Source organism: Heterodontus francisci, chromosome 30 (genome assembly GCF_036365525.1).
Source record: "Heterodontus francisci isolate sHetFra1 chromosome 30, sHetFra1.hap1, whole genome shotgun sequence".
Taxonomy (NCBI): domain Eukaryota; kingdom Metazoa; phylum Chordata; class Chondrichthyes; order Heterodontiformes; family Heterodontidae; genus Heterodontus; species Heterodontus francisci.
The window spans coordinates 57,893,701-57,921,493 of record NC_090400.1 but is presented as its reverse complement, the minus strand read 5'-3'; the positions used below and the strand labels follow the sequence as shown (position 1 = coordinate 57,921,493).

The 27,793-nt window shown below is 44.5% G+C and overlaps 1 protein-coding gene across 10 annotated transcripts in view; it reads left to right on the top strand.

Moving 5' to 3' along the window:
* The window catches only part of bcas3 (BCAS3 microtubule associated cell migration factor), a 999,028-nt gene that overhangs the window by 160,467 nt on the left and 810,768 nt on the right, over positions 1 to 27,793 (top strand). For all 10 annotated transcript variants that reach the window (XR_010968797.1, XM_068010741.1, XM_068010743.1 and 7 more), the window contains one exon: positions 23,878 to 23,979. Coding sequence is in view for 9 of the 10 variants with exons in the window: in XM_068010741.1 (XP_067866842.1) it covers positions 23,878 to 23,979 (102 nt within the window). In the remaining variant the exon portion in view is untranslated. The remainder of the gene's footprint in view (positions 1 to 23,877; positions 23,980 to 27,793) is intronic.

Sequence of the window (27,793 nt, the reverse complement as noted above, 5' to 3'; positions counted from 1 at the left end):
CATGTTAAATTTAACCTGGCAGCTAAAGGAGGCGATGAATGCTGGATCCGGGAGGTAAGTGCCTTTCCACTTAACTGTCGGATCCAGTGTCTACTGCAGTTGGACTCCGCCCCCCCCCTCCCCCCCCCCCCCACCACCTCCCCCCACCCCGCACCCCCGCCCTGACTCTTCTGATCTTACCTCTGGTCTCCAAGCTTCACCTGACTCCGACCTCTGCTCTGGACCTCTGATCACACATTACATTTGATGAAGTTTCATGCATCTGCAAAACACTAGTTTTGGAAATGTGAAATATGCAATTCAACAGGCATAGGAACTGAGCAGCAAGATTAGGTTTTCTTGTGTGTAGCCGCTCTCATATGTTCACAACACTGCAATAATCAACCGTACTGAGATTCTTTTTACTTAGAGCTACTGATGTTACTTAATCATGGCAGGAAAGTAATCGTTACCAATAGTTTGGACATGCTGGCGTCTGCTGCCATCTTGGATTTAAAGAGACATGACAGGAAATATTTTTTGCAACTGTTACAGCAGCCAAAGCCTTGGAGCAGTGACTCAGAGATTCTAAGCTCATGATGGAAGGATTGTTACAATCCTAGTCATGACTAGAAAGTGGGGTGAATACTGACATTGCAAACCTCTTAAAAAAAAATGTAACAACACAAAGCATGTTCCTAATTCAGGCTTGGCTCTGAAGCATCTGTTGCGAAGTGTGGAGAATTGAAATGTCAGTAAAAATAACCAAGGAAGATGACGCTACTTAGCAATAAGCAGTTTAGTTGCTGATGGGCTACAATGCAGAACAGTCCTTTATTGTCGAGACTTGTCTTGTGGCCTACCCTTCAGAATAATGGCTTTATATTTGTTGCTCCCCAACACTCAATAATTCTGCTCTTGAAATGTTCTACCCAAAGCTGTGCCTCATTGAAGAATTCAAACCATATTTTAAACCTGGTAAATTCTAGTGGTTTCTGCATCAGAAGAGTCCTCTGCCAAATGTAACACATCTGAACTGCTGCTGCTGACTTGTTGCAAAATGAGCATATAACATTGTCTATTGGTGTATCCTGGGTTAGGTGACATCATTATGCATTGATTGTGCTTTGAATTATTGCAATTAAAGGCCACTGAAGTTGCACATGTTGTTTACTTATTTTTAGTAAAATGTTAACATTTCAGAGTATCTAGTATCTCAATGCACGTTCCGTAATCAGGATAGTTCCACCCCAAAACAATGACTGGTTAATCAAGCGGTGTGATTCAGCAGTGAAAGAAAGGATTCTTAGGGCATTGTTCCTCCTCTTCTTGCCCTTTAAGATGAACAAATAGCTACCTGGGGCTAGTTGAGAATAAATGTAGCTGAGAGTCCCATCTTCTCACTACACTAGAATCTCAGAAAAATGCAACACAGAAGATCAGTCGCCCATCGTGCCTGTACCAGCTCTTAATTTTTATGAATGTTTTTAAGTTAATATTTTTGACATCATTAACCTAACTTACTGTGAGACATTCTCATTGGAGAAGTGGGAAATTGCGGGCCATTCACCTCACACCCATTCCTGGGGACTCTACATCCCCTTCGTTGAAATGATACTTACCCAGCAGGGGAGAAGTCTTGATACTATTCCCAGGGCTGATTGTAAGTTCTGAGTGTGAAGATCTTCATTGACAACAGCGGATTGAGGGCGGCGGTGGCAGTACCGTCAACGATGTTTGATCTCTGCTGGGATTGGCCTGACGCCGATACAGCAACAACATAACGTTTGAGCTATGGCTGCTGCAAATGCCCGAGCTCTGGGCCAAGGGGTGCGCAATACTGTCAGGGTGACAGTGAAAACCTCCGCCAAAGGAGCGCCCGTGGACCACAGCTTCTTTGTAAAATGGGTCTTGTTAGAGTGCTGTGGGTTTGAAGCCGTGGACACCTTCTGCCTGCAGGATTTTCCCAGCGCTGGATATCTCTACATGTCATTTAAAAATGTTGCAGGATGCGTCAAATTTCCGAACACCTTCAAGGAGAAAGGAAGCCAGGTGCCGCTGTCGATCCTCATTACGGAGCCCTTGCTTACTCTGCCAATGCAACGAAATTGGGTGGTGACCATTCACATGTACAATCCCCATATCCCTGTGGTGGATGTGCTCACTTTCCTCGGCAGGTACGTTGAGGTGGCTGGAAACAGCATGGAGGTCAAGGACCCTTTTGGGATCTGGACAAGAAACAGGCAGGTCAGGGTGACCTTGAAGGTGGATTGCAATGGAGCCATTCTCCACCTTCCTTCTTCTAACTTTGCCATTGGCGAAAGTTGAGGTTACTTAGTGTATGCGGGGCAGTCCAAATTGGGGCGTGCACCAAAACCTTGAAGGAGCGAATAGCCAGGATACACCATAAGCTGAGCATGTGGGAGCAGCAATCTTTTTCCATTGTGGGTAAGAACCTGGTCATCAGGTGCGAAGCGCTCACGTTGTTGCTGTACGTGGCACAGTTCTGGCCCATACCCCACTCCTGCGCCGTGGCGGTCACCCGAGCCATTTTCCGCTTCATATGGGGATCCAAAATGGACTGGGTCTGGAGGGACACGATGTTCAAACCCCTTGATAAGGGCGGTAAAAATGTACCCAACGCCGCCCTCATCCTGATGACCACCTTCGTGTGCGGCTGCATCAAGCTGTGCGTAGACCCCCCAGTACGCAAACTCCAAGTGTCACTACGTGCTGAGGTTCTATTTGTCCCCAGTGTTGCGAAGGATGGCTCTGGTCACATTGCCGTGGAATGCGCCATCCAGTTGGTCCATGCCATACCACCTATCCTTCGTGGAAAAGTTTCTACAGAAAAACACCTTTGACCACCAATCCATCAAGCAGTGGTCTGCACGGAATGTCCTCAAAGCCCTACAGGAAAAGGAGATGGTGGATCTTGTCGGATGGTTCCCCAAGCAGACTGCCAAAGTCATTTGGCGGAATACCTCATCACCAGAACTTTCAAACAAGCACCAAGATATAGCTTGGCTGGTGGTGAGAAGAGCCTTCCCTGTCAGATCCTTCCTGTACACCCTCTGCACAATGCCCTCGAGGTGGCTGTGGTGGGGAAGAGACGGTTGCCCACCTCCTTCTGAATGTGTTTTTGCAAAGCAGGTGTGGAAAGAGATACAGTTGTTTTTGTCGAGGTTCATCCCAAGCAGCTCTGTAACAGAGGAGTCTGTGCTCTACAGGCTGTTCCCAGGGATGCACACCGAGATAAACATCAACTGCTGCTGGAGGACTATCAATTCGGTGAAAGACTTGCTGGTCTTCCAGTGCAAAGAGTTGTCCACGACCGAATGTTGCGGACTGGCACATTCCAAGGTCCAGGACTAAGTGCTGAGGGACGCACTAAAGCTGGGGGCAGCTGCGGCAAAGGCTCAATGGGGAAAGGCCACTGTGTAAGGTCCTCTCCACCAATATGAACTGAGGGGCTAGATCCCTGGGAAACCCCTCAACTGTATCCAGAAAATATTTGTTTTGCTGTAAAATGTACATGGCATGTAAAATGAAATGGAAGGGTTGTGAGGCAACTCACTCCTGTATTGAAGGAAACTGATCTCTTTTGCACTGTTTGTATTGTTTGACTTTGTACTTTTTGGAACTGTTTTGTAATGTATTTTTAACAGTTTTTTTATGAATAAAGTATATTTTGGAAATTTAAAAAAAGGCAGTCCAAAGTGTGTCGCACCTGCGGCAAAACTGGTCACTTGGCTGTCAACTGCAGTGCAGCCTTTTGCTGGAACTGTAAGCAGGAAGGGCACTTGACAAAGGACTGCAAAAGAGCAAGTGCTACAACCTGTGTGGGAAGGGTGGCCATCTTTACAAGGCCTGCCTAAAATGCTCTGCCACCTATGCGCAGGCCATTAAAGCAGGAGCAACAATCAGGGCTGCTGCAAAGGAAATTCACACCCCCCCCCCCCCCCCACATTTCACCGAGACCTGTGGTGCACAAGAAGATGGGAAAGAGGGCATGCAAACAAAATGTGAAGGACACTTCAGAAATTGGCCAAACCCTACAGCCTCCTCCAGAGAAAACAGAGTCAATGGAAGAGGAGGCAGAACTAGAACAAGGAGAGTGGCAAATTGTAAAAAGTAATAATACAAAGAAAAAGACAGAAAAGAAAGGGAAAACCACCCTGAGAAGTAGGGGCTGATGTCATAGACAGACACTAGTGGTTTCTCCTCCTTGAATGAGGAAGGGCAAGAAAGCCGCCATCAACAAAAGAAGCGACAAAACACCAAGGTGGTAGAGGAGACAAATGGCCCTGAGTTGCGAAACACTGGAAGCAGCGAAAGGCACAGGGAACGCCTGATTCGGGCCGCCAGAGCAGTGATGCAACCAGTGCCCCCCCCCAGCTCTGGGAAACAGGAGCAGCAATGGCCTTGATGAGGAGCAAAATGAAACTACAACACTACCTGAACACAAGGAAACCCCTCCCGGGTACACGACCCTGCCCCCCCCACCACGTCACCATGTCACCCAGATGGTAAACGCTCCTGTGACAGAACAGTGCAACAGTTTGTACATGCCATAGCTAGGCAGGAGCATACCCAGGAGCTGAAACTTTCATGGACTTTGAGACCTATAATCTAAAATCTTTAAAATGGGTTTAAAAATTGCCTCTATTAAAATGCGTAGTGTTAAATCCACTACACAATGTGTTTCGACCTTAGGTTTCCTGGCCAAAGGCAAGGCTGATCTATTTCTGCAGGAGTGTGCGATACCGCAGCTCAGCACATACAGGTAATGGTCAAAGGTGGTGGTCCCACGGGCCATTGATCTGGTCAGGGGGAAATGATTCCCGTTCCTCTGGCCTGGGTATTCTGCGGCGGGGAGGCAACTTCACCATCTCTGTAGCAGACGTAATGCACAACACTGCTCCGCTCTGGTTAATCAACGTGTACGCCCCAGTTCAATGCAGTGAGCGGCTGACTGTCGTCCAGCAGCTCCCACTGCTGTTGGCGACGTCCAGGCCGGTCATTCTTGGCGGTGGCTTCAATTGCACCATCGATGCAGCTGGATGATCCAGCAGTGATGACAGCAAACTGGATGCTATGTCCAGATTCCAAATGGAAACAGCAAAAGATGCCAAGCTACACAACATCTTCAACCCTGCTGATGGAGCGCAGCGTAGATATACCTGGTCAAGACTGGGCGGGTCTGCCCATTCCAGTATTGACTTCCTGTTTGCGTCCTGTGCTTTCACGATCAGATCCACCGACGTCAAGCCGATGTTCTTCTCTGACCACTGCCTGGTACGGGCTGACTATCACTTACAGGACAACCAGCGGGTTGGCAGGGGGACATGGAAGCTGAATGTAAAACTGTTGACCCCAGAGAACATTGAGGAACTCAAAAGGGATTATAAAGGTTGGAGAACCGTGAAGCCCCTCTTTGAGCCTCTGGTGCACTGATGGGAAGCGATCAAGGCGAACATCAAAAGGTTCTTTATCTTCAAAGGCGTTCAGCGGGCAAGAGAGAGACAGAAGGAAATGTCCCAACTCCGGAAAAGAATGCAAAATCTGCTACAGCTGCAGTCAATGGGGGCCAAGGTCAAGGAGGATCTCCAAGAGGTGAAGAGCCAGCAGGCCTCGCTCTTTGCCACAGAAGCCTCCAAGATCATTTTCCGTTCCAGAGTCTGATCCGTTGAGCAGGATGAGACATGCTCGCATTTCTTCTTCCAAAAGGTATACACAGAGAGCTCTGTGATCAGCAGCCTGAAGGAAGAGGACAGCTCGGTAACACCATTGCAGTCTGACATACTAAGGATCAGCACATTCTTTTATGCTCGGCTGTACAACGTGAAGGGGCATTAATAGGGGCATAGAGTACAAGTGCAAGGAAGTTATGTTGAACTTGTATAAGACACTAGTTCGGCCTCAGCTGGAGTATTGCGTCCAATTCTGGGCGCCGCACTTGAGGAAAGACGTGAGGGTATTGGAGAGAGTACACAAAAGATTCATGAGAATGGTTCCAGGGATGAGGAATTTCAGTTATGAAGCTAGATTAGAGAAGTTAGGACTGTTTTCCTTGGAGAAGAGAAGGCTGAGAGGTGATTCGATAGAGGTATTCAAAATCATGAGGGGTCTGGACAGAGCAGATAGAGAAAAACTGTTCCCACCCGTGAAGGGATTGAGGGCATATATTTAAAGTATTTGGTAAGAGGAGCAAAAGTGACATGAGGAAAACCTTTTTCACGCAGCGAGTAGTTAAAGTCTGGAATGTGCTGCCTGAGAACATGGTGGAGGCAGGTTCAATTGAAGCATTCAAAAGGGAATTAGACAGTTATATGAAAAGGAAGAAAGTGCAAGTTATGGGGAGAAGGCAGGGGAATGGAACTGAGGGAGTTGCTCTTTCAGAGATCTGGTGTGGACATGATGGGCTGAATGGCCTCCTTCTGCACTGTAATGATTCTGTGATTCTGCCCACAGACAGCACAGCCTCCCAATCCTTCCTGACATCTATCAGGGAGGTCTTAGATGACAGTACGCGGGAGAGTCTGGAAACTCTGGACGAGCTGACAAAGGCCATCAGGTCCTTTTGAGACAAGTAAAACTCCCGGAAGCGACAGCTTACCAGTTGAGTTGTATTCGACTCTGTGGAACTGGATCGGCCCAGACCTGCTGGAAGTGTATGAGAGTATGCTTCTGGCCGGCAGCATGTCAGAAGCCATGCGAAAAGGCATCATCACTCTCATCTACAAGCGGAAGGTGGAGAGGGCGGAAATCAGAAATTGGCAGCCCATCTCACTGCTCAGTGTAGACTACAAGAGTTTCTCCAAGGTCATCGCCAGTTGGTTCAAGTTTGCTTTGGATTGGGTGATTCATCCCAATCAGACTGTACTGCACCAGGCAGGAAGATCTCTGGTAGCCTCACGCTACTCAGGGATACGATCGCCTATGTACGGGACGGGGGGTGGGCATCTGCCTCATCAGCTTGGACCAGGAGAAGGCTTTTGACAAGACATCAGACACCTACATGATGGACATGCTATCCAAAATGGGGTTTGAGGAGGGAATCCACAATTGGATCCAACTGCTACACACAATCATCAGTAACACAGTCTTAATTAATAGGTGGGAATCAGAAAGCTTCCCGATTAAATCTGGACAGGGCTGTCCTCTCTCCCCTGTCTTGTTTGTTTGCTGTATCGAACCTTTTGTTGAGTCCATTAGGAAGGATGTGGGCATAAGATAGGTGACAACTCCAGGCAGCGGAGGCACTCTGGTCAAAGCCTCCGTGTACATGGATGACGTCGCTCTCTTCTGTTAGGATTCACAGTCTGTTTGCAGGCTGATGAGCATATGCCACCAGTTCGAACTGGCCTTGGGAGCCAAAGTAAATCATGGCAAGAGCAAGGCCATGTTCTTTGGGAACTGGGCTGACCGATCCTTTGTTCCCTTCACCGTCAGATTAGACTACCTGAAGGTGCTGGGGATATGGTGCGGAGGGGCCGGGGCATGCGCCAAAAACTGGAAGGAGCATGTAACCATGGTAAAACAAAAACTGGTCATGTGGGAGCAGCGTTCTCTCTCCATTGCAGGTAAGAATCTGGTCATCAGGTGCGAGACACTCAACATCGTTACTGTACGTGGCACAGGTCTGACCTGGAGATCCAAACTGGACCATGTCCGCAGGGACACAATGTTCAAACCTCTGGATAAAGGAGGAAAAAAACATATCCAACGTTGCCCTCATCCTTATGGCCACCTTTGTGTGCGGCTGCATCAAGCTGTGTATAGAACCCCAGTATGCAAACACCAAGTGTCACTACGTGCTGAGGTTCTATCTGTCCCTGGTGTTGCAAAGAATGGATCTGGCCACAGTGCTGCGAAACGTTCCATTCAGTTGGACTGTGCCATATCACCTATCCTTTGTGGAAAATTTTCTGCAGAAAAACACCTTTTACCACTATTCTATCAGGCTGTGGTCTGCACAGAATGTCCTCAAGGCCTGTGGGAAAAGGAGATGGTGGATTCTGTTGGATGGTTCCCTGAGCAGACTGTCTAAGTTATTTGGCAGAATGCCCCATCGCCAGAACTTTCAAACAAGCACCAAGACGTAGCTTGGCTGGTGGTGAGAAGTGCCCTCCTCGTCAGATCCTTCCTGCATGCCCGGCGTCTCACTGCCTCTGCACACTGTGCTCAAGGTAGCTATGGTGGGGAAGAGACCGTTGTCTCCTTCCTTTGTAAAGCAGGTGTGGAAAGAGATGCAGTGGTTTTTGTCGAGGTTCATTCCGAGCAGCTCTGTAACACAGGAGTCTGTGCTCTACGGTCTGTACCTGGGGACGCACACCGAGATAAACATCAACTGCTGCTGGAGGACCAGCAGCTTGGTGAAAGACGCTCTTTGGTCTGTCTGAAACTTGCTGGTCTTCCAGCGCAGAGTTGTCTACGACCGAGTGTTGCAGACTGGCACATTCCATGGTCCAGGACTACGTGCTGAGGGATGCACTAAAGCTTGGGGCAGCCGCTGCAAAGGCTCAATGGGGAAAGACCACTGTGTAAGGTCCTCATGCCATAGTGAACCTTGGGGCTGGAACCTGTGTAAAACCCCTCGGGCTGTATGCACCAAAAATGTTTTTGCTGTGTAATGCAAATGTACATTGCATATAAAATGGAATGACAAGAGTTATGAGGCACATCATGTTTTCTATGTCGAAGGAATCTGATCTATGTTTACTTTCCAAAATGTGAGGCTGAATTCTACGCCCCCCCCAAAGAGCAGGAAGGTGGTGGGGGTGGGGGGGTGCCTAAAATGGAGCGGGAGGCTCGGGCAGCCCTTCCTGACCTGCTTCTGCCTCCACCGCCACTTTACGTAGGGTGGCAGTGGCGAAAAAAGGCCCGCCCGCCCCTGGCTAATCAAGACCCTGAAGTGGCCGATTAACGGTCACTTAAGGGCCTCCGTCTGCCACCATGGGGTTTTTACCTGTGGCCAGTTGGGTGGCTGAGGCCTGAGAGAAGCCGCCTGACCAAAGCAGGTGGCTCTCTGATGGCCTGGGGGTGGGGAGGGCCTTCATGATCGGGCACCCTGTGCCGATGGAGGGCCGCCCCCGCTGCCCCAACCAGCCCCAACACCCAGTACACCACCTGTCCCCCCAGACGACCATCCTTGCCTCACCGGGGCCCAACGGATCACCCCCGGCGAGACAAACTAAACTTGCCTTGGTTTCGGCTCCCCGATATCATCTTCGGGTAGCTAGGCTGCAATCCCAGCTGTGACCATCACTCCCGGTGATGCTGCTGGCACTGAGCTGCCGGCCCGCTGATTGTCCGGCAGCTCTATTAGGCGGGACTTCCTGCCTCAAGCGGGTGGAAGCCCCGCCTCAGAGCAATTAAAGGCCGGGATCCCACAAAATATGGGTTGGATCCCCGGGCTAGGCGGAGGCGGGGTCGCACCGACTTTTCCGTTGGTGGACGCTCCCGTCCGCCAAGGATAAAATCCTGACCGTGAAGTTTGAACTGTTTTCCTATGTATTTTTTGCAAATTTTTATTAATAAAGTATATTTTTGGAAAAAAAGTTCTCATATTTTGATGCAAACTTTTGTATAGTTTGCTTATCTTGGGTCATAAATTCTGCCTGGTCATCTTTCTGAATGTATGTTTAATCTTTAACCATTTAAGTTTTTATATGCAATTCTGAAAATGGAACCAGACATTCTGGGCTGCATTTTATCTGCGGCAGCGAGCTTGAAAGAAGGCACCGCAAACGCGAGACTTGTGCACCACTGAGCCCCCGCGATATGGTGATTGAGGAGGTAGCCACTCCGTCCTTGGCAGTGGTGTCCGGCGCCACCACACAGGTGCTGGTGCCATTTTTAAAGGGCTTCAAGCTGTTACCGACGATTTAAATTTTTAAAGAAAACAACACTTATAATTTAAATAAAAACAGTCAATTCAACATCAAAGCCCCTCTTCCACCCCCCCCCCCACAATGATCAAGCAAGATATTTATTTCCCTCTCTCCCCCCACCCAACCTCGAGAAACCATTTCCGCCGGTACTGACCTTTCACCCCCAAACTTTATAATCTTTGCTCTTCAACCCTTCCCACCATCCCCTCAGCCAATGGAAACAGTTTTCCCTGTCCCACCCCACCCTGAAAGTTTCACTCCTCCCCCCTCCCCACCAGTGTCACTCCTCTTATAACTCCAAAAGGAGTTATGAAGGCGTGGGAGTTCCGGCCAATGGCCGGAATTTCGGCGAGGACGGCTGTCGCTACCAGGTAAGTCATTATTCTTTAATTGTGATATCATTTGCATATTCAGATGAAGTCTCCGCCACCAAGCTGCGGGGGTGGTGGGCAGGGGCTGCACTGAGGCCTCGCTGCCGCCAGTAAAATGCAGCAGGGCCTTCACGGCGTTGGGGGTCATGGCGGGCCTGTCCCGGAAGAACTTTCCCCCCCCCTTCCCCGTCCATGACCCCAATGTTGGAGGGTTTGTAAAATTCAGCTCTCTGTCTGGTTGGTTATACCCCACTGAGTCAGTAGTGGGACCAGTATTAAAATTCATGAAGCTCAAAGCTGTTGACAATCTTTTGACAAGCACTGGGATGATGGTTACCTTTTCCCCTGTCTCAGCTTACCTACAGAAAAGCCACTGCATTCTTAGTGTTTTCTTAATTTGATGAAAGTCTAATTGAAGGTCAACTTTATATAACTTGATTGTGGAACTACACTAATTTTCAATGATTCGGTGTGACCCTGGACAGAGATAGGCAAAAATTCCACTTGCTTATTGTTGCAAATCTGTCTCAGTGGTGTTTAGAAGGAAATTTGGGTTATTTTAACCGAACCCAAACTGACACGATGGGATCCATTAGAAAGTAAAATCAGGTAGGGTGTAAAATGTACAGTTGACTTATTCAGTCAATTTCCTGCAGTGTGAGTTAGTTTAAAATTACTTCCTTAAGAGCCCTTAAAATCTGTATAGCAAGAACAAATTTTGATATCTGACTATTTCTGCCCCCTTCACTGTCCAACTGATTGTCATGTCAAGTCTGGTGTAAAAACAACACAAATTTGAAACAGGGATTGTTTAGGCTACTTCTAATTCATCTTATGCTCAGAGAAAACTCTCTGAAGTTGTCTTAGCAACATTACTGATTCCATAAGGATCTGTTAGGAGAATCAGATGCCATCCAAGTATGAGGGGCTTTTGTGCATCAATGGGTCAACATAGTGCTTTATTCTTAATATGAACTGTTAGCACTTCTCTAAAGTGTGTATGAAGAGTGGTTAAAGAGGCAGCCTAGGCTGGCGCAAAACCCAGTGGAAAACGCTGCAATAGCATTGATCACCAGATAGAGTCATCTTGGATTCTTCACGTTTATTCAACATCATTTATAACAAACCTTCTTAATCCAGTGAAGAGCCCATTCTCTCTTGAGGGCACGGTTCAAATAACTTGGATCTAGAGGAGCATTTCAATCATATTGCTAAAAGCTCACCTATACCTGATTTAAATTGGATATGAAAGATTAATGGAAACGTCTTGGCTTGTGAATGGTGTGTTGATAACTCCCCATCTCACAACCTTAATTAAATGTATGCCAATGTACTGTCCATCTTGATGGAATTCAGTCGTATTTAATTAAGGTGCTTATTCTCATCGTCATGGTACTTTTAAAGAAATATGCTTATTAGAGGACCTTAAAATCTTAATGGTAAATTTAAGCTATCATTATACAAGAGAGACAAAAATATTCTTTGAGGGAATCATCCTAGATATTTCATACCAAGGAGACAGAAGAACACATCTCAAAAACATCTCACTTCTTCATCTCATTAAATAACAGAGTAAGTTTGTTAGGTTGGGATGGGCTGCCAGTTATTCTGCATGTCCACATCAATCGAAGCAAATCAACTAAACTGGCGTCTACTTGGGTAAGTTGGCACAGATGCTTAACCCTAGTGAGCGATCCTATAGACACCTGTAACTTATTGTCTCGTCCCCTTTTAATTTGTGTGGTCATAAATGTTTTCTGGAGGTCATTAATCAATGAAGAACAATTATATGTGATATCACAGGGGTGAATAATGTAAAATAATATCTTCTTTTGGTGATGTAAACTCATGGGACTATGCATGTCAAGACATAGCTCGCAGTTTACAGTGGTGTCATTTCTCAAATACACACTGGGGATAAAATATGCATTAGATATATTCAGATTATAGGTACTTGGGAACATGTGATAAGTCATTAAAATGGGTGGTTTCAAGTAAAGCCTGATGCATAATTAATCATGGATTGTTAATGAATGTGAATGTTACAGCCTCAAAGCACATTTCAATGTATATTTTATTCTTTAGAACACAATAATAGATTTTTAAAAATAATTGACAAATTTAGGATGCAGAAAGGGTGCAGAGCCAGGAGACTGCATATTAGTCTGTGGTTCCAACTGAAATGACTCTGGCACATCGTGGTACAGCTGAAGTTATGTTTCATAGTTTGACAGGCAGCGCCATGAATTGTGCACATCAACCTGCAATGTTATGACATCCTTATGGACAGATCCATAAGTAAGTTATAAGTCAAGTCAGTTACTCCAGATGGTTCTGGATTTCATGGTAATTATTTTTTTAAATTACCACTGTATAAATAAATGAAAGCTAGGGGCGAATTAGAATATGAGAACATAAGAAATAGGAGCAGGAGTAGACAGAACTTCTCAGGTCATTTAACAAGATCATGGCTGATCTTCAATCTCAACTCCACTTTTCCACCAGATCCCCATATCCCTTAGAGTTCAAAAATGTATTGATCTCAGCCTTGAATGTACTCAACGATGAGCATCCACATCCCTCTGGGGTAGAAAACTCCAAAAAATCACAACCTTCTGAGTGAAGAAATTTCTCTTCATTCCAAAATGGTCGTTCCCTTCTCCTGAGACTATTCCCCTAGTTTTAGACCCTTCGGCCAGGGGAACAGCCTCTCAGCATCTTCCCTGTCAAGCCCTCTCAGAATTTTATGTTTCAATGAGATCACCTTACTTTCTTCTAAACTCCAGAGCGTATAGGCCCATTCTACTCAGTTTCTCCTGGGAGGACAATCCTTTCATCCCAGGTATTAATATAGTTAACCTTTGTTGCACCCCCTTTAAGGCGAATATATCCTTTATGTTCGGAGACCAAAACTGTACACAGTACTCCTGGTATGGTCTCACCAATGCCCTGTACAATTGCAGCAAGACTTTCTTACTCTTGTACTCCAACCCCCTTGCAATAAGGACCAACACACCGTTTTCTTTCCTAATTGCTTGCTGTACCTGCATGTTAATGTTCCATGTATCTTGTACAAGTACATACCAATCCCTCTGAACACCTGCATTTAATAGTTTCTCACCATTTCAAAAATATTAATTTTTCTACTCTTCCTACCAAAGTGAAGTACCCCACTAGTAACAGCCTCCCAACCTGAAAATGACCTATTTATTGCTACACTTTGTTTTTTGTCCTTTAACCAATCCTTTATTCATGCTAATATATTACCCTCAACCCATAATCCCATGAGCCCTGAGCTTGTGTGACAACCCTTCAGCAGCACCTTATCAAATGCCTTTGAAAATCCAAAATCCACTGCTTTCCCTTTATCTACCCTGCTAGTTATGTCCTCAAAAAATTCTAATAAATCTGTCAAACATGATTTCCCTTTCATAAAACCAAGTTGACTGTGTGTGATCATATTATGATTTTCTAAGCGCCCTGTTACCACTTCCTTAATAATGGATTCTAGCATTTTTCCGACAACTGATGTCAGGCTAACTGGCCTGTAGCTCCCTGTTTTCTCTCTCCCTCATTTCTTGAATATTGGTGTTATATTTGCAACCTTTCCATCCACTGGGACAGTTTCAGAATCTAGGGAATTTTGGAAGATCAAAACCAGTGCATCCACTATCTGCAGCCACTGACAGCTTTTAGAACCCTAGGATGTAGACCATCAGGTCCAGGGTATTTGTCAGTTTGCAGTCCCACTAATTTCTCCAGTAACCTTTCTATTATTAATTACTTTTTAAGTTTCTCACTCTCATTAGTATCTGCATTCCCCACTATTTCTGATATGTTTTTACTGTCTACTGTGAAGACAGACACGAAGGGCTTAATTTTGAGCCCCTGTTGGCCTTCAGGTTCCCGGAGGAGGCCAGTTCAGCTGCATGGAGGCAGTCTCCCAGCAGGCTTAGGGACCCTCCCTGCCTGTTTGGGTGGTGCAGCAACTGCAGGCAGAGGCACCCACCCCCAAACCCTCCCCCATCGCCCAACAGTGGTGCCCTGGCTGCAAAAGCCATTTTTAAATTAAAATTTGAAGAAGTTGGAGAGAGGTTACCTCCATTTTGAAGCACCCTCTCCCTTACCTTCCATTGTAGCTTACAGCTGCTGTCTCTGAGATGGATGGTCTCTGGTCCTCCAGCTTCGAGAGCTTGCCTGCCATCCCTAATTGGACAGCAAGCCGGTCCTTTTGCTGCCATTTATTCACTCTGGGGAAAATCACATTGAATGATTGATTGTTTCCCACATGGTGTGGGCTTCTGATCCCCATTTGAGCCTGCAGCAGGGTTCAGAAGCCCACAGTGAAAATCCTGCCCACAATGTTTAATGTCTCTGCTATTTTCTTATTCTCCATTATAGTCTCTCCTGTCTCAGTCTCTAAGCCACGTTTACTTTCGCTACTCTCTTCCTTTTTACATACCTGAAGAAGCTCTTGCAATCTGTTTTTATATTTCTGGCTAGTTTACTTTCATATTCTATTTTCTCCGTCTTTATCAATTCTTTGACCATCTTTTGCTTATATCTCAAACTCTCCCAATCCTTAGGATTACTATTCTTCTTGGCAATATTGTAAGCATTTTCTTTCAATTTAATACTTTCCTTAACCTCTCATTATTTATATTTCTGTTCATAGTTAAACTCATTTTATTTTCCTATTCGATCACTCATTAGCTGTGGTCAAGAGGGAAGCTGGTAGTCTACTCTTGTGAATCTATTAGACTGCCTCCAATTTTGCTGTCTGTGTTGGGAATCATTTGGCCTCTGCCCTGTGTCCACCCATTAAGATTAGGAATTATGAGATGTGAGAAAATCAAATCTGCACCTTATCTATACTGGTTTAATGCTGTGAGACAGAACTTTTAGTTTTCAGTATTAATGAATGTATCTCATGTTGTATTGCTCACGGTTTTATAAGGACAGGACTGTTATACCATATCACATACAGTGTATCATTCTGCTGCTGAGGTAGAGAGAGCCGTGTGTAAACCTGAGGAACCTGGTGTGTCCTTGTGAAGCTTTTAAGTTTAAGTAGTTACGCCCTGAGGCTTGTTAGAGGCAGATCGCTGCTGGTGGGGAAGTCATTCTGTTGAATTCTTAGCTACTCCTGAAGGTAAGTAGAAACCAGGGAATAACTCGGTGACTTTTATTTTCATACTTTTAACAAAAAGCAATACAGAAGTTTGCATGTGTAATAGCTAGAATTTAGAAGGTTGATTAGTGATCTGATCATGGTGAAAGGAACTTGATAAGGTAGATATAGGGAAACTATTTCCACTGGTGTGAGATTCAAGAACAGGGGAATGTAATCATAAAATTAGAGCTGGGCCATTCAGGAGCAAAATCGGGAAGCACATTTTCACACAAAGTGTCGTGGAATTCTGGAACTGTCTTCCCCAATGAGATGTGAATGTTGGGACCGTTGGAGCTTTCAAGACTGAGTTAGGTAGATATTTTGTTAGTTAAGGGTATCAATGGATGTGGAACAAATGTGAGTAACAACAACAACTTGCCTTTAATGCAATAAAATGTCTCCAGGGCACTTGACAGGAGCCTTATAAAGCAAAATTAGACATCGAGTCACATTAGGAGATATTAGGACAGATGGCCGAAAGCTTGGTCAAAGAGGTAGGTTTTAAGGAGTGCCTTAAAGGAAGGAAGAGAGGTAGAGCGTTGAAGAGGTTTAGGGAGGCAATTTCAGCACCTAAGCAGCTGAAGGCACGGCTACCAATGGTGGAGCGAATAAAATTGAGGATGCTCCAGAGGCCAGAATTAGATGAGTGCGCATATCTTGAAAGGTTGTGGGGCTGGAGGAGATTCTAGAGATAGGGAAGGGTGACGCCATGGAGGGATTTGAAAATGAGGATGAGAATTTTAAAATCGAGGCAATGCTTAACCAGGAACCAATGTAGATCAGCGAGCACAGGGGTGATAGGGGAACAGAACTTGGTGTGAGTTAAGACACGGTCAACAGAGTTTTGGATGACCTCAAATTTATGGAGTAAGTGCGGGTAAATGGAGTTGAGGTGTAGATTAGTCATAATCTAATTGGATGGTGCAGCAGACTTGAAGGGCTGAATGGCCTACTCCTGTTCCTAAATTGTGATGAAAATGCATTAGATACAAGATGTATAGATATGGGTAGATCTGAAATAAATTGTACAACACTTTCTTTTAATTTGAATTAAGTTTAGTTGCCATTTTTTCCAACTCCAGTTTTTGATTTACCTTGTACTAAATTGGTCAACAAAATTTTTATTGGGTTCACTTTCTTCCGCATGCCTCCCACCCGCACCATGATATCCGGAAGTCCGAAATGCAAATGAAAGTGGTGGATTATTTGCTTGCTGAGCTACTTTCTTAACAGAACTGTCCCAGAACCCAAACATTAATTTTGACTGGTTTAAATTTCTGAGTTCAAATCACATTGATACTTCCCATTTTTCAACTTTAATTATTTGCACATTTGTGATGAGCACTGACTTTTTTTGTCTGTTTCAAATGTCTTTGACCATAATCAGAATTTTGTGCACTGAAATATGAATTTAATTTACTTTGTTCCTTTTTGTCCTCATCATCTTTACTTGTGACTAAATTCCTTATATTTTACACATAGTGTTTTCTATAAATTGACACATCTTGGATGAGAGTATTGTTTTAAAAAAATTAAGTTTCAAAAACTATTGAGTGCATGTTTTTCTCATTTATCACTTAAGTGTTTCCATCTCTGATGTTTGCAGCAGTTTCAAACCCCATGCACTATTCTCTGTGCATGTGTCATTAATGTGTCCATTGTATTCCAGTAAATGGCATGCTGTCCACACTATTCCCAACAAAGAGAAGACACATTTTCTCAATGAAGTATGTCCATTTTGAATGAATAGTCACAAACCCACCCACCCTTTTGATTGAAAACTGGGGATATTTGTTGTGGTGAACATTTCTCTCCCTGATCACATCTATGTTGATCTAAAATTTGGGACTTAAATTTCATGACTTAAGTAATTGAGTTGTCATGAATATGGTAGTGTGAAAAGGTCACTGAATTCATTGACTGTAACCACACCATAGCATTTGTACTACACAACCCTCTGCGAGAGGGAGCTGCATATTTAGTTATTGCACAGTTGTTGGAATTTGCAAAGTATCGTTCTCACGCCTATATATTAATATATTACATTTGAGATTTAAATGCCAAATTTAATTATTTCCTAGCTTTAAGCTGGATCACCAAAGTATTTTGCCTATCTTGCACTGACACAACTTTTTGGTGCTTCCTTTCCCTAGGATATTTGTGTGTTTTGAACTTCATTGATGAGTAGTTGGTCCTGGTGGCTCAAGTGGTTGGAACAATATACTTTTAGCCAGGAGGACTGACTTCAAATCACTGTTCAGTCTCCTTCAACTGAGTACCTTTGCCAGTTGCTGCAAAGCATGGTATGACTGACTGGGAAGAGATAACTTCTTGGAAAGGGAGTAATGGTGATGGATTTAGTTGCTGAAGTGTCCTTCCATTAATTGTAGAACATGTTATGGTGTTTCCTCTTGACTGCAGGAGGAAATACTGTGAAGTGTCATGCCATCAATGGCCTAAGTGGAAAGAGGAGGGAGTCTGAACATAAAAATAGTTCCTGACTAGCTATCTTGTGCCACTGGTGTTGTTGTGATGTCTCCCGGGACTTTAGTGAGGTCTGACTGAGTTTATTATAAGATTTGTGAGACAGAGTCTGCAGCAGACTGTTGAACATAAAGACTTCTTCTTTATTCTGTTTTACTTTCACTTTTCCTTTGCTGGTATGTGTGTTCTACAGGAGCCCCAAGTGTACACGAAGAACAGTGCAATTGCAATTTCAAAACACTACAACATTACATCTGTCTTCTGGTTGCTTGGTGATGACAGTGCATAAATGGAAGGAAGTTGTATTTGTCTGATCTTGTAAGTTAGTGGTTGAGCGGTGTCCTTTGAACTTGTGAATTTGACTTTGCAGTCTCATGTATTTACTGGTATGTGTGGGCAAAACATTTCTTCTTGCTCAGATCTGCTCACAGATTCTCATTTTTCATTGGCTCTGTGCCAATTCATGCAAAATTGAAATACTTGGGCAGCTACCTACACTAAGTATAGAAGGGCCATGCCAGATCACTTTCCAATTGATCAGGTAGTGAAAGATCTTGGTTAGGCATTGATTGGATGCATTGCAGGAATTAACTACATTGCCTGGAGTGTTCCTTCCAGTTTCTTGTAAATAAGTGAGGTAAATATGCTTGGTGAGCTGCAGGCACAGGTAGAATAGATGGGAATATGATGTTGTGGTGATAATGGAGAACTGGCTCAAAAATGGGCAGGACTGGGTACCAAATATTCTTGGATACAAGGTGTTCAGGAAAGATAGGGAAGAAAAGAAAGGAGGAGTGTTAGTAGTAGTATTAATTAAGGAGAATATTACAGTGCTGGAGAGCGAGAAGGTCCTAGAAAGGTCAAGAACAGAATCTATTTTGTTAGAGCTAATAAAAATCAATAGGAACACCATTATACTGCTGGGTGTATTCTTTAGGCCACCAACTAGTGGAAAAGATATAAAGGAACAAATTTGCAAGGAAATTACAAAGAGATGCAAAACCTATATAGTAGTTATAATGGGGGACTTTACCTATCCTAATACAGACTGTGATAGTAATAGTGTAAAGGGCAGAGAGGGAGAAAAGCTTTTGAAGTGTGTTCAGGAGAATTTTCTCGATCAGTATGCTTCAATGAAGAAGAAGGCATTGCTGGATCTGGTTCTGGGGAATGAGGTGGGTCAAGTGGATCAAGTATCAGTAGGGGAACATTTGGGAACAGTGAACAAGGTTTAGGTTAGCTATGGAAAAGGAAATGGAGCAATTTAGAGTAAAAATAATTAACTGGGGGAGGGCCAACTTCAGTGGGGTGAGAACAGATCTGGCCCAGGTAAATTGGGATCAAAGATTGGCAGGCAAAACTGTAAAGGAACAATGGGCTACCTTTAAAGAGGAGGTCGTTCGGGTACAGTCGGTGTGCATTCCCACAAAGGGGAAAGATAGGACTAAGAAAGCCAGAGCTCTCTGGATGCCGAAAGAGATAGAGAGCAAGATGAAACAGAAAAAAGGTGTGCATGACCGATGTCAGGTTGATAATACAAGTGAGAACCAAGCTGAATATAGAAAGTTCAGATGAGAAGCAAAAAGAAAAATGAGAAGCAAAGAGACAGTATGAGAAGAGACAGGCAGTTAACATAAAAGGGAACCCAAAAGTCTTTATATAGGCATATAATTAGTAAAAGTGTAGTAAAGAGAGGAGTGAGGCCGATTCAGGACCAGAAAAGGGATTTTCTCATGGAGGCAGAGGGCATGGTTTAGGTACCGAATGAATACTTTGTATCTGTCTTTACCAAGGAAGAAAGTCCTGCCTGAGTCATTGTGAAAGAGGGGGTAGTTGAGACATTGGATGGGCTAAAAATTGATGAAGTGGATGTACTAGAAAGGCTGGCTGTACATAAAATTGATAAGTCACCAGGACTGGATGAAATGCATCTGAGGATACTGAGGGAAGTAAGAGTGGAAATTGTGAAGGCACTGGCCATAATCCTCCAATCCTCCTTAGAGATAGGGGTGGTGCCAGAGGACTGGAGAATTGCAAATGTTATACCCTTGTTCAAAAAAGGGCGTAAGGATAAATCCAGCAACTACAAGCCAGTCAGTTTAACCCTCGGTAGTGGGGAAGCTTTTGGAAACAATAATCTAGTACAAAATTAACAGTCACTTTGACAAATGCAGATTAATTAATGAAAGCCAGCGCGGATTTGTTGAAGGCAAATTGTGTTCAACTAATTTGATTGAGTTCCGCTCATTCACGAAGCTCTGAATCTGTTTGCCTTACCTTTCCCCCTTGTGGGAATGTATCTTGACTGTACCGAACTATCTTCTCTTTAGCAAAAACAAGAAATGCTGGAATCACTCAGCAGGTCTGGCAGCATCTGTGGAAAGAGAAGCAGAGTTAACGTTTCGGGTCAGTGACCCTTCTTCGGAACTGACAAATATTAGAAAAGTCACAGATTATAAACAAGTGAGGTGGGGGTGGGGCAAGAGATAACAAAGGAGAAGGTGCAGATTGGACCAGGCCACATAGCTGACCAAAAGGTCACGGAGCAAAGACAAACAATATGTTAATGGTGTGTTGAAAGACAAAGCATTAGTACAGATTAGGTGTGAATACACTGAATATTGAACAGCAGCAAGTGCAAACCTGAAGAAAAACAACCTGAAAAAAACAGTGGGTAAGCAAACTGAACAAACTAAGATGAAATGAAATAAATGCAAAAAAAGATTGTAAAAAATGTAAAAAGGAATGTAAAAAAAAAGGAAGAAAAAATAACTAAAAATGAAAGTAAAATGGGGGGCTGTCATGCTCTGAAATTATTGAACTCAATGTTCAGTCCGGCAGGTTGTAGTGTGCCTAATCGGTAGATGAGATGCTGTTCCTCGAGCTTGCGTTGATGTTCACTGGAACACTGCAGCAATCCCAGGACAGAGATGTGAGCATGAGAGCAGGGGGGAGTGTTGAAATGGCAAGCAACCGGAAGCTCAGGGTCCTGCTTGCGGACTGAGCGGAGATGTTCCGCAAAGCGGTCACCCAGTCTGCGCTTGGTCTCCCCAATGTAGAGGAGACCACACTGTGAGCAGCGAATACAGTATACTACATTGAAAGAAGTACAAGTAAATCGCTGCTTCACCTGAAAGGAGTGTTTGGGGCCTAGGATAGTGAGGAGAGAGGAGGTAAATGGGCAGGTATTACTCCTCCTGCGATTGCAGGGGAAGGTGCCCTGGGACGGGGACGAGGTGGTGGGGGTAATGGAGGAGTGGACCAGGGTGTCGCGGAGGGAACGATCCCTTCGGAATGCTGACAGGGGAAGGGAGGGGAAGATGCGACTGGTAGTGGCATCACGCTGGAGGTGGCGAAAATGGCGGAGGATGATCCTTTGGATATGGAGGCTGGTGGGATGAAAAGTGAGGACAAGGGGAACCCTGTCACGGTTCTGGGAGGGAGGGGTAGGGGTGAGGGTAGAGGTGCGGGGAATGGGTCGGACACGGTTGAGGGCCCTGTCAACCACAGTGGGGGGAAATCCTCGGTTGAGGAAAAAGGAGGTCATATCAGAAGCACCGTCATGGAAGGTAGCATCATCAGAGCAGATGCGTCGGAGACGGAGAAACTGGGAGAATGGAATGGAGTCCTTACAGGAGGTAGGGTGTGAAGAAGTGTAGTCGAGGTAGCTGTGGGAGTCAGTGGGCTTATAATGGATATTGGTAGACAACCTATCCCCAGAGATGGAGACAGAGAAGTCGAGGAAGGGAAGGCAAGTGTCAGAGATGGACCATGTAAAGGTGAGAGAAGGGTGGAAATTGGAAGCAAAGTTGATAAAGTTTTCTAGTTCGGGGCGGGAGCAGCAAACGGCACCGATACAGTCATCAATGTCCCCGAAAAAGAGTTGGGGGAGGGGGCCTGAGTAGGACTGGAACAAAGAATGCTCGACATATCCCACAAAAAGACAGGCATAACTAGGACCCATGCGGGTACCCAGAGCGACACCTTTTACTTGAAGGAAGTGCATGGAGTTGAAGGAGAAGTTGTTCAATGTGAGAACAAGTTCAGCCAGGCGGAGGAGGGTGGCGGTGGATGGGGACTGGTTGGGCCTCCGTTCCAGGAAGAAGCGGAGAGCCCTCACACCATCCAGGTGGGGGATAGAGGTGTAGAGCGATTGGACGTCCATAGTGAAGAGGAGGCGGTTGGGACCAGGAAATATTCCTTTTTACATTTTTTACAATCTTTTTTTGCATTTATTTCATTTCATCTTAGTTTGTTCAGTTTGCTTACCCACTGTTTTTTTCAGGTTGTTTTTCTTCAGGTTTGCACTTGCTGCTGTTCAATATTCAGTGTATTCACACCTAATCTGTACTAATGCTTTGTCTTTCAACACACCATTAACATATTGTTTGCCTTTGCTCCGTGACCCTTTGGTCAGCTATGTGGCCTGGTCCAATCTGCACCTTCTCCTTTGTTATCTCTTGCCCCACCCCCACCTCACTTGTTTATAATCTGTGACTTTTCTAATATTTGTCGGTTCCGAAGAAGGGTCACTGACCCGAAACGTTAACTCTGCTTCTCTTTCCACAGATGCTGCCAGACCTGCTGAGTGATTCCAGCATTTCTTGTTTTTGTTTCAGATTTCCAGCATCCGCAGTATTTTGCTTTTATCTTCTCTTTAGGGTGTACATGGACTTCCAAAAGGCATTGCTTATAAGCCTGTTGTGTGGCCCTTTATCAAAGTTAAAGCCCATGGAATAAAAGGGACAGTGGCAGCATGGATACAAAATTGGCTGAGTGACAGGAAACAGAGTAGTGGTGAATGGTTGTTTTTTGAAGTGGAGGAAGGTATCATGTCAGATGAAATTTAATGCAGAGAAGTGTGAAGTGATACATTTCGGTAGGAAAAACAAGGAGAGGCAAATCAAATAAAGGATACAATTCTAAAGGGGGAGCAGGAGCAGAGAAACCTGCGGATATATGTGTACAAATCATCAAAGGTAGCAGGGATGGTTGAGAAAGGGGTTGAATGGCATACAGGATCCTGGGCTTTATAAATAGAGACATAGAGTACAAAATCAAGGAAGTTATGGTGAACCTTTATAAAACCCTGGTCCAGTGGCAACTGGAGTATTGTGTTAAGTTTTGGGCACCACACTTTAGGAAGGCTGTGAAGGCTTTAGCGAGGGTGCAGAAAAGATTTATAAGAATGGTTCCACGGATGAGGGACTTCACTTATGTGAATAAATCAGAGAAGCTGAGGTTGTACTCCTTAGAGAAAAGGAAGTTGAGAGTTTCTGATGAAAGGTCATGGACCTGACATGTTAACTGTGTTTTTCTCTCCACAGATGCTGCCTGACCGGCTGAGTATTTCCTGAATTTTCTGTTTTTGTTTCAGATTTCCAGCGTCTGCAATATTTTGTTTTTGTCTTGTAGTAAGGTTGAGAGGAGATTTGATAGAGGTGTTCAAAATCATGAGGGGTCAAGATAGAGGTTATAGAGAGAAACTGTTCCCATTGGTAGAAGGATTGAGAACCAGAGGACACCAACTTAAGGTGAATGGCATAAGAATCAAAATCAACATGAGGAAAACATTTTTTTTATACAGCGAGTGGTTAGGATCTGGGATACAGTGCATGAGAGTGTGGTGGAGGCAGATTCAATCATGGCTTTCAAAACAGAATTGGATAATTATCTGAAGAGAAAAAATTTGCAGGGCTATGGGGAAACGATGGGACTGGCTGAGTTGCTCTTGCAGATAACTGGCACATACACAATGGGCTGATTGGCCTCCTTGTGTGCTGTAAACATTCTATGATTCTTTATTTAAGATTGCCTTTTTTAAGACTCATATATTTTGAAAGCTTTTGGAGTGCTGCATCAACTACAATAGGTTTGATCATAAAACTGAAGGTAATTTCAGAACAATTGGGGCTGTTACAAATCAGTTCAGCACATTGTTTGTAACTTAATTTATGTTTCTCTTTGCAACCAGCCCACCATACTGCTGCGTGGATCTGTACTCCCTTCGAAGTGGTGAAATGGTCAAGTCTATCCAGTTCAAAACCCCCATCTATGAGCTGCACTGTAACAAAAGGTAGGGAGGGCTCAAAAACGCACTGTGATCTTATGAGAAAGAAATGTGTTCGCATTCATTGTTTCTTGGCATTCAAAATAAGCATTACAAGATGATACAGCTAATGACTTTATAGTAGCATGATTAAACTGAGGTGATCCTGTTATGAAAGTGCCTATGTGTTTTGTCAAATATATTTTTTGAGGATTCTTTTTTGAAAGATTGAGGAAATGTTAAAATTTGGGGTTTTCAATGGGGTCATGTAAACACCACTTGACTTTGAAAAACAATCCCTGTAAATGTTTTTAAAAAGGGCACTGAGAGATCTTGTGAGGAAAACAAGCCTTTCCAGGAAACCAGCTGACTTCCAGCAACAACAACAAGCCTTTCCTGGAAACCACCTGACTTCCAGCTCAATAAACAACCGAGAACTTTGGACATCTGGAGAAATTGTTTACGAAAAAGTGACCGGTCAAGATTGATGGAGGTCAAAAAGTTGACCTCCTGTTGTCGGTTTTGCTTTTAAATTGTTTTGAGTTGGGGTTGAACGGTTTAAAAAAAAATGGAGGGAACTTCCAAGGAGAGAAGAGAACTCCCAAGGAAGGAGATAAGAGCGACCACAACCTCTATAAAAGACCCTGCGAAATCCACTGTGTTTTTTTTCATTCATTCATGGGATGTGGGCGTCGCTGGCTAGGCCAGCATTTTTTGCCCATCCCAAATTGCCCTTGAGAAGGTGGTGGTGAGCTGCCTTCTTGAACTGCTGCAGTCCATGTGAGGTAGCTATACCCACAATGCTGTTAGGAAGAGAATTCCAGGATTTTGACCCAGCAACAGTGAAGGAATGGCGATATAATTCCAAGTCAGGATGGTGTTTGACTTGGAGGGGAACTTGCAGGTGGTGGTGTTCCCATGCATTTGCTGCCCTTGTCCTTCTAGTTGGTAGAGGTTGCGGGTTTGGAAGGTGCTGTCTAAGGAGCCTTGGTGCGTTGCTGCAGTGCATCTTGCAGATGGTACACACTGCTGCCACTGTGCGTTGGTGGTGGAGGGAGTGAATGTTGGTGGATGGCGTGCCAATCAAGCGGGCTGCTTTGTCCTGGATGTTGTCGAGCTTCTTGAGTGTTGTTGGAGCTGCACCCATCCAGGCAAGTGGAGAGTATTCCATCACACTCCTGACTTGTGCCTTGTAGATGGTGGACAGGCTTTGGGGAGTCAGGAGGTGAGTTACTGGCTGCAGGATTCCTAACCTCTGACCTGTTCTTGTAGCCATGGTATTTATATGGCTACTGCAGTTCAGTTTCTGGTCAATGGTAGCCCCTAGGATGTTGATAGTGGGGGATTCAGTGATGGTAATGCCATTGATTGTCAAGGGGAGATGGTTAGATTCTCTCTTGTTGGAGAATGTCATTGCCTGGCACTTGTGTGGCGCAAACGTTATTTGCCACTTATCAGCCCAAGCCTGGATATTGTCCAGGTCTTGCTGCATTTCTACACGGACTGCTTCAGTATCTGAGGAGTCGCGAATGGTGCTGAACATTGTACAATCATCAGCGAACATCCCCACTTCTGAATTTATGATTGAAGGAAGGTCATTGATGAAGCAGCTGAAGATGTTTGGGCCTAGGACACTACCCTGAGGAACTCCTGCAGTGATGTCCTGGAGCTCAGATGATTGACCTCCAACAACCACAACCATCTTCCTTTGCATTAGATATGACTCCAACCAGCAGAGAGTTTCCCCCCTGATTCCCATTGACTCCAGTTTTGCTAGGGCTCCTTGATGCCTTACTCGGTCAAATGATGCCTTGATGTCAAGGGCAGTCACTCTCATCTCATCCCTTGAGTTCAGCTCTTTTGTCCATGTTTGAACCAAGGCATGTAATGAGGTCAGGAGTTGAGTGGCCCTGGCGGAACTCATCTCGTCTCCTGTCTTTGAAGATAAGCCTGCTAAATTAATTCTCAATGCCTCCTGAAAAGAACTATTCTAAAAGATCCCAGTTACCCGTCTACGTGTACTCGGAGGCCAGACTCTATGCCAATTTTGGAACACAACATATCTCATCTGCTGTTTCTTCAAGAATGAGCAAGTATTCAGCCCAAGTGTTTTTTTGTTTGTAACAGAACTCTAAACAAAACTCTCTTTTATTTTTCTGGTTAACCGGTAAAATAATTATGCGTGTGTGTGAGGAGCTAAGGTAAAAAGGGAACTGTAATTTCAATCTGTGTGTTTATGCTTTACTTCATTACTGGTTAAGACTTGTTTTGTAATAAACTGGTAATTATGTTGTTCATTAAAGAAACCTGGTTGATGTGTTTTATTCTGGGATAAAAATGGAGTCTATGATTGACTGTATCGGTAAATGGGAAAAAAATTGAATATATATTGTGACCCGTGGAGAAGTGGAACTGGAATAAACAATGCACTCCTCCCGCCTTGGTCGTAATAATCAATCCTTTATCCTTTTATCCTTTTATAATCCATTTTTCAATAGTCTTCAAAATATTTATTCGTGGTTTTTCTGTTTTAAACGTAAGGTCATTAAAAATGTTAGTACTAGAATGTGTTTTGATGGGGCCCATAAATGGGGCCTTTCCATTTACATTATAAAGCTGCAGCAAATATCAAAAGCATGGATCTATCACTGTCGGCTGTGGTTTGAAATATAAGCTGCTTGATTTAACTTTTCTGTGACTGACCTTTTCTTGAACCTTGTGAATTGCTGGTGGATTCTATGGCCTAGAAATTCAATGGCGCTGCACCCATTTTACAGGCTCAAAATGAGTCCCTACACATCTATGTTGGTGGGTAGGGCATCGGTGCTCATTATGCCATGGAATTTCACTGTCCACCCTATTGGTAAAGGCAGAAAGAGGTGTCCAGGCAATTTGCCTAAATCAGGCATTAGGCCCTTTACAAATAGAAATAGGGAGCCTGACATCTTTTTTACAAAATTGGGCTGCTCTGAATGGTGCCCCTCTCTTGATTGCCCTTTCTCTCAGCTGTGGCTCAGTTGGTAGCACTCCTGTCTCGAGGTCAGAAGCTCAAGCCCACCCTGAGACACTTGAATGCAAAATCTCGGCTGACATTCCAGTCAGGGAGGAAGGGAGCGCTGCACTATTGGAGGTCCTGTCTTTTGGATGAGGTGTTAAATATAGGCCACATCTGCTCTGTCAGGTGGATGTAAAAGATCTCATCCCACTATTTCGAAGAAGAGCAGGGAAATTCTTCCCGGTGTCCTGACCAATATGTATCCCTCAAACAACATTGCTAAAATAACAGTTTATCTCGTCATTATCACATTGCTGTTTGTGGGAGCTTGCTGTGCAGGAAGTGGGCAGAGGGAGGTCAGAGCCCAATGAGCTGCATATGCAGTGTTCATTTCGAAGGACCAACCTGGCAAGCCTCAGGCTATCTGCATGCATCGGCTTCTAAATCCAAGTGCTTCACCTGCAGACGGATCCACTGGATAGTGCTGCGTATGTGAGATTGGCTGCCGGTCCTATCATCTGTATCACGCCTTCATCTTGTGCTGCACTCTCCTGCTGCATGCAGCCCAGCATCACACTGGTGAGTCTAGAATCACGGGGCATAGTGTTGATATCCAAAGGGACCTGGGTGTCCTTGTTCGTGAGTCACTAAAAGCTAGCTTGCAGGTACAGCAAGCAATTAGGAAGGCAAATGGTATGTTGGCCTACATTGCAAGGGGTTTTGAGTACAGGAGTAAAAAAGTCTTGCTGCAATTGTATAAAGCCTTGGTGAGACCACACCTGGAGTAATATGTACAGTTTTGGGTTTCCTTATCGAAGGAAGAATGTACTTGCCATAGAGGGAGTG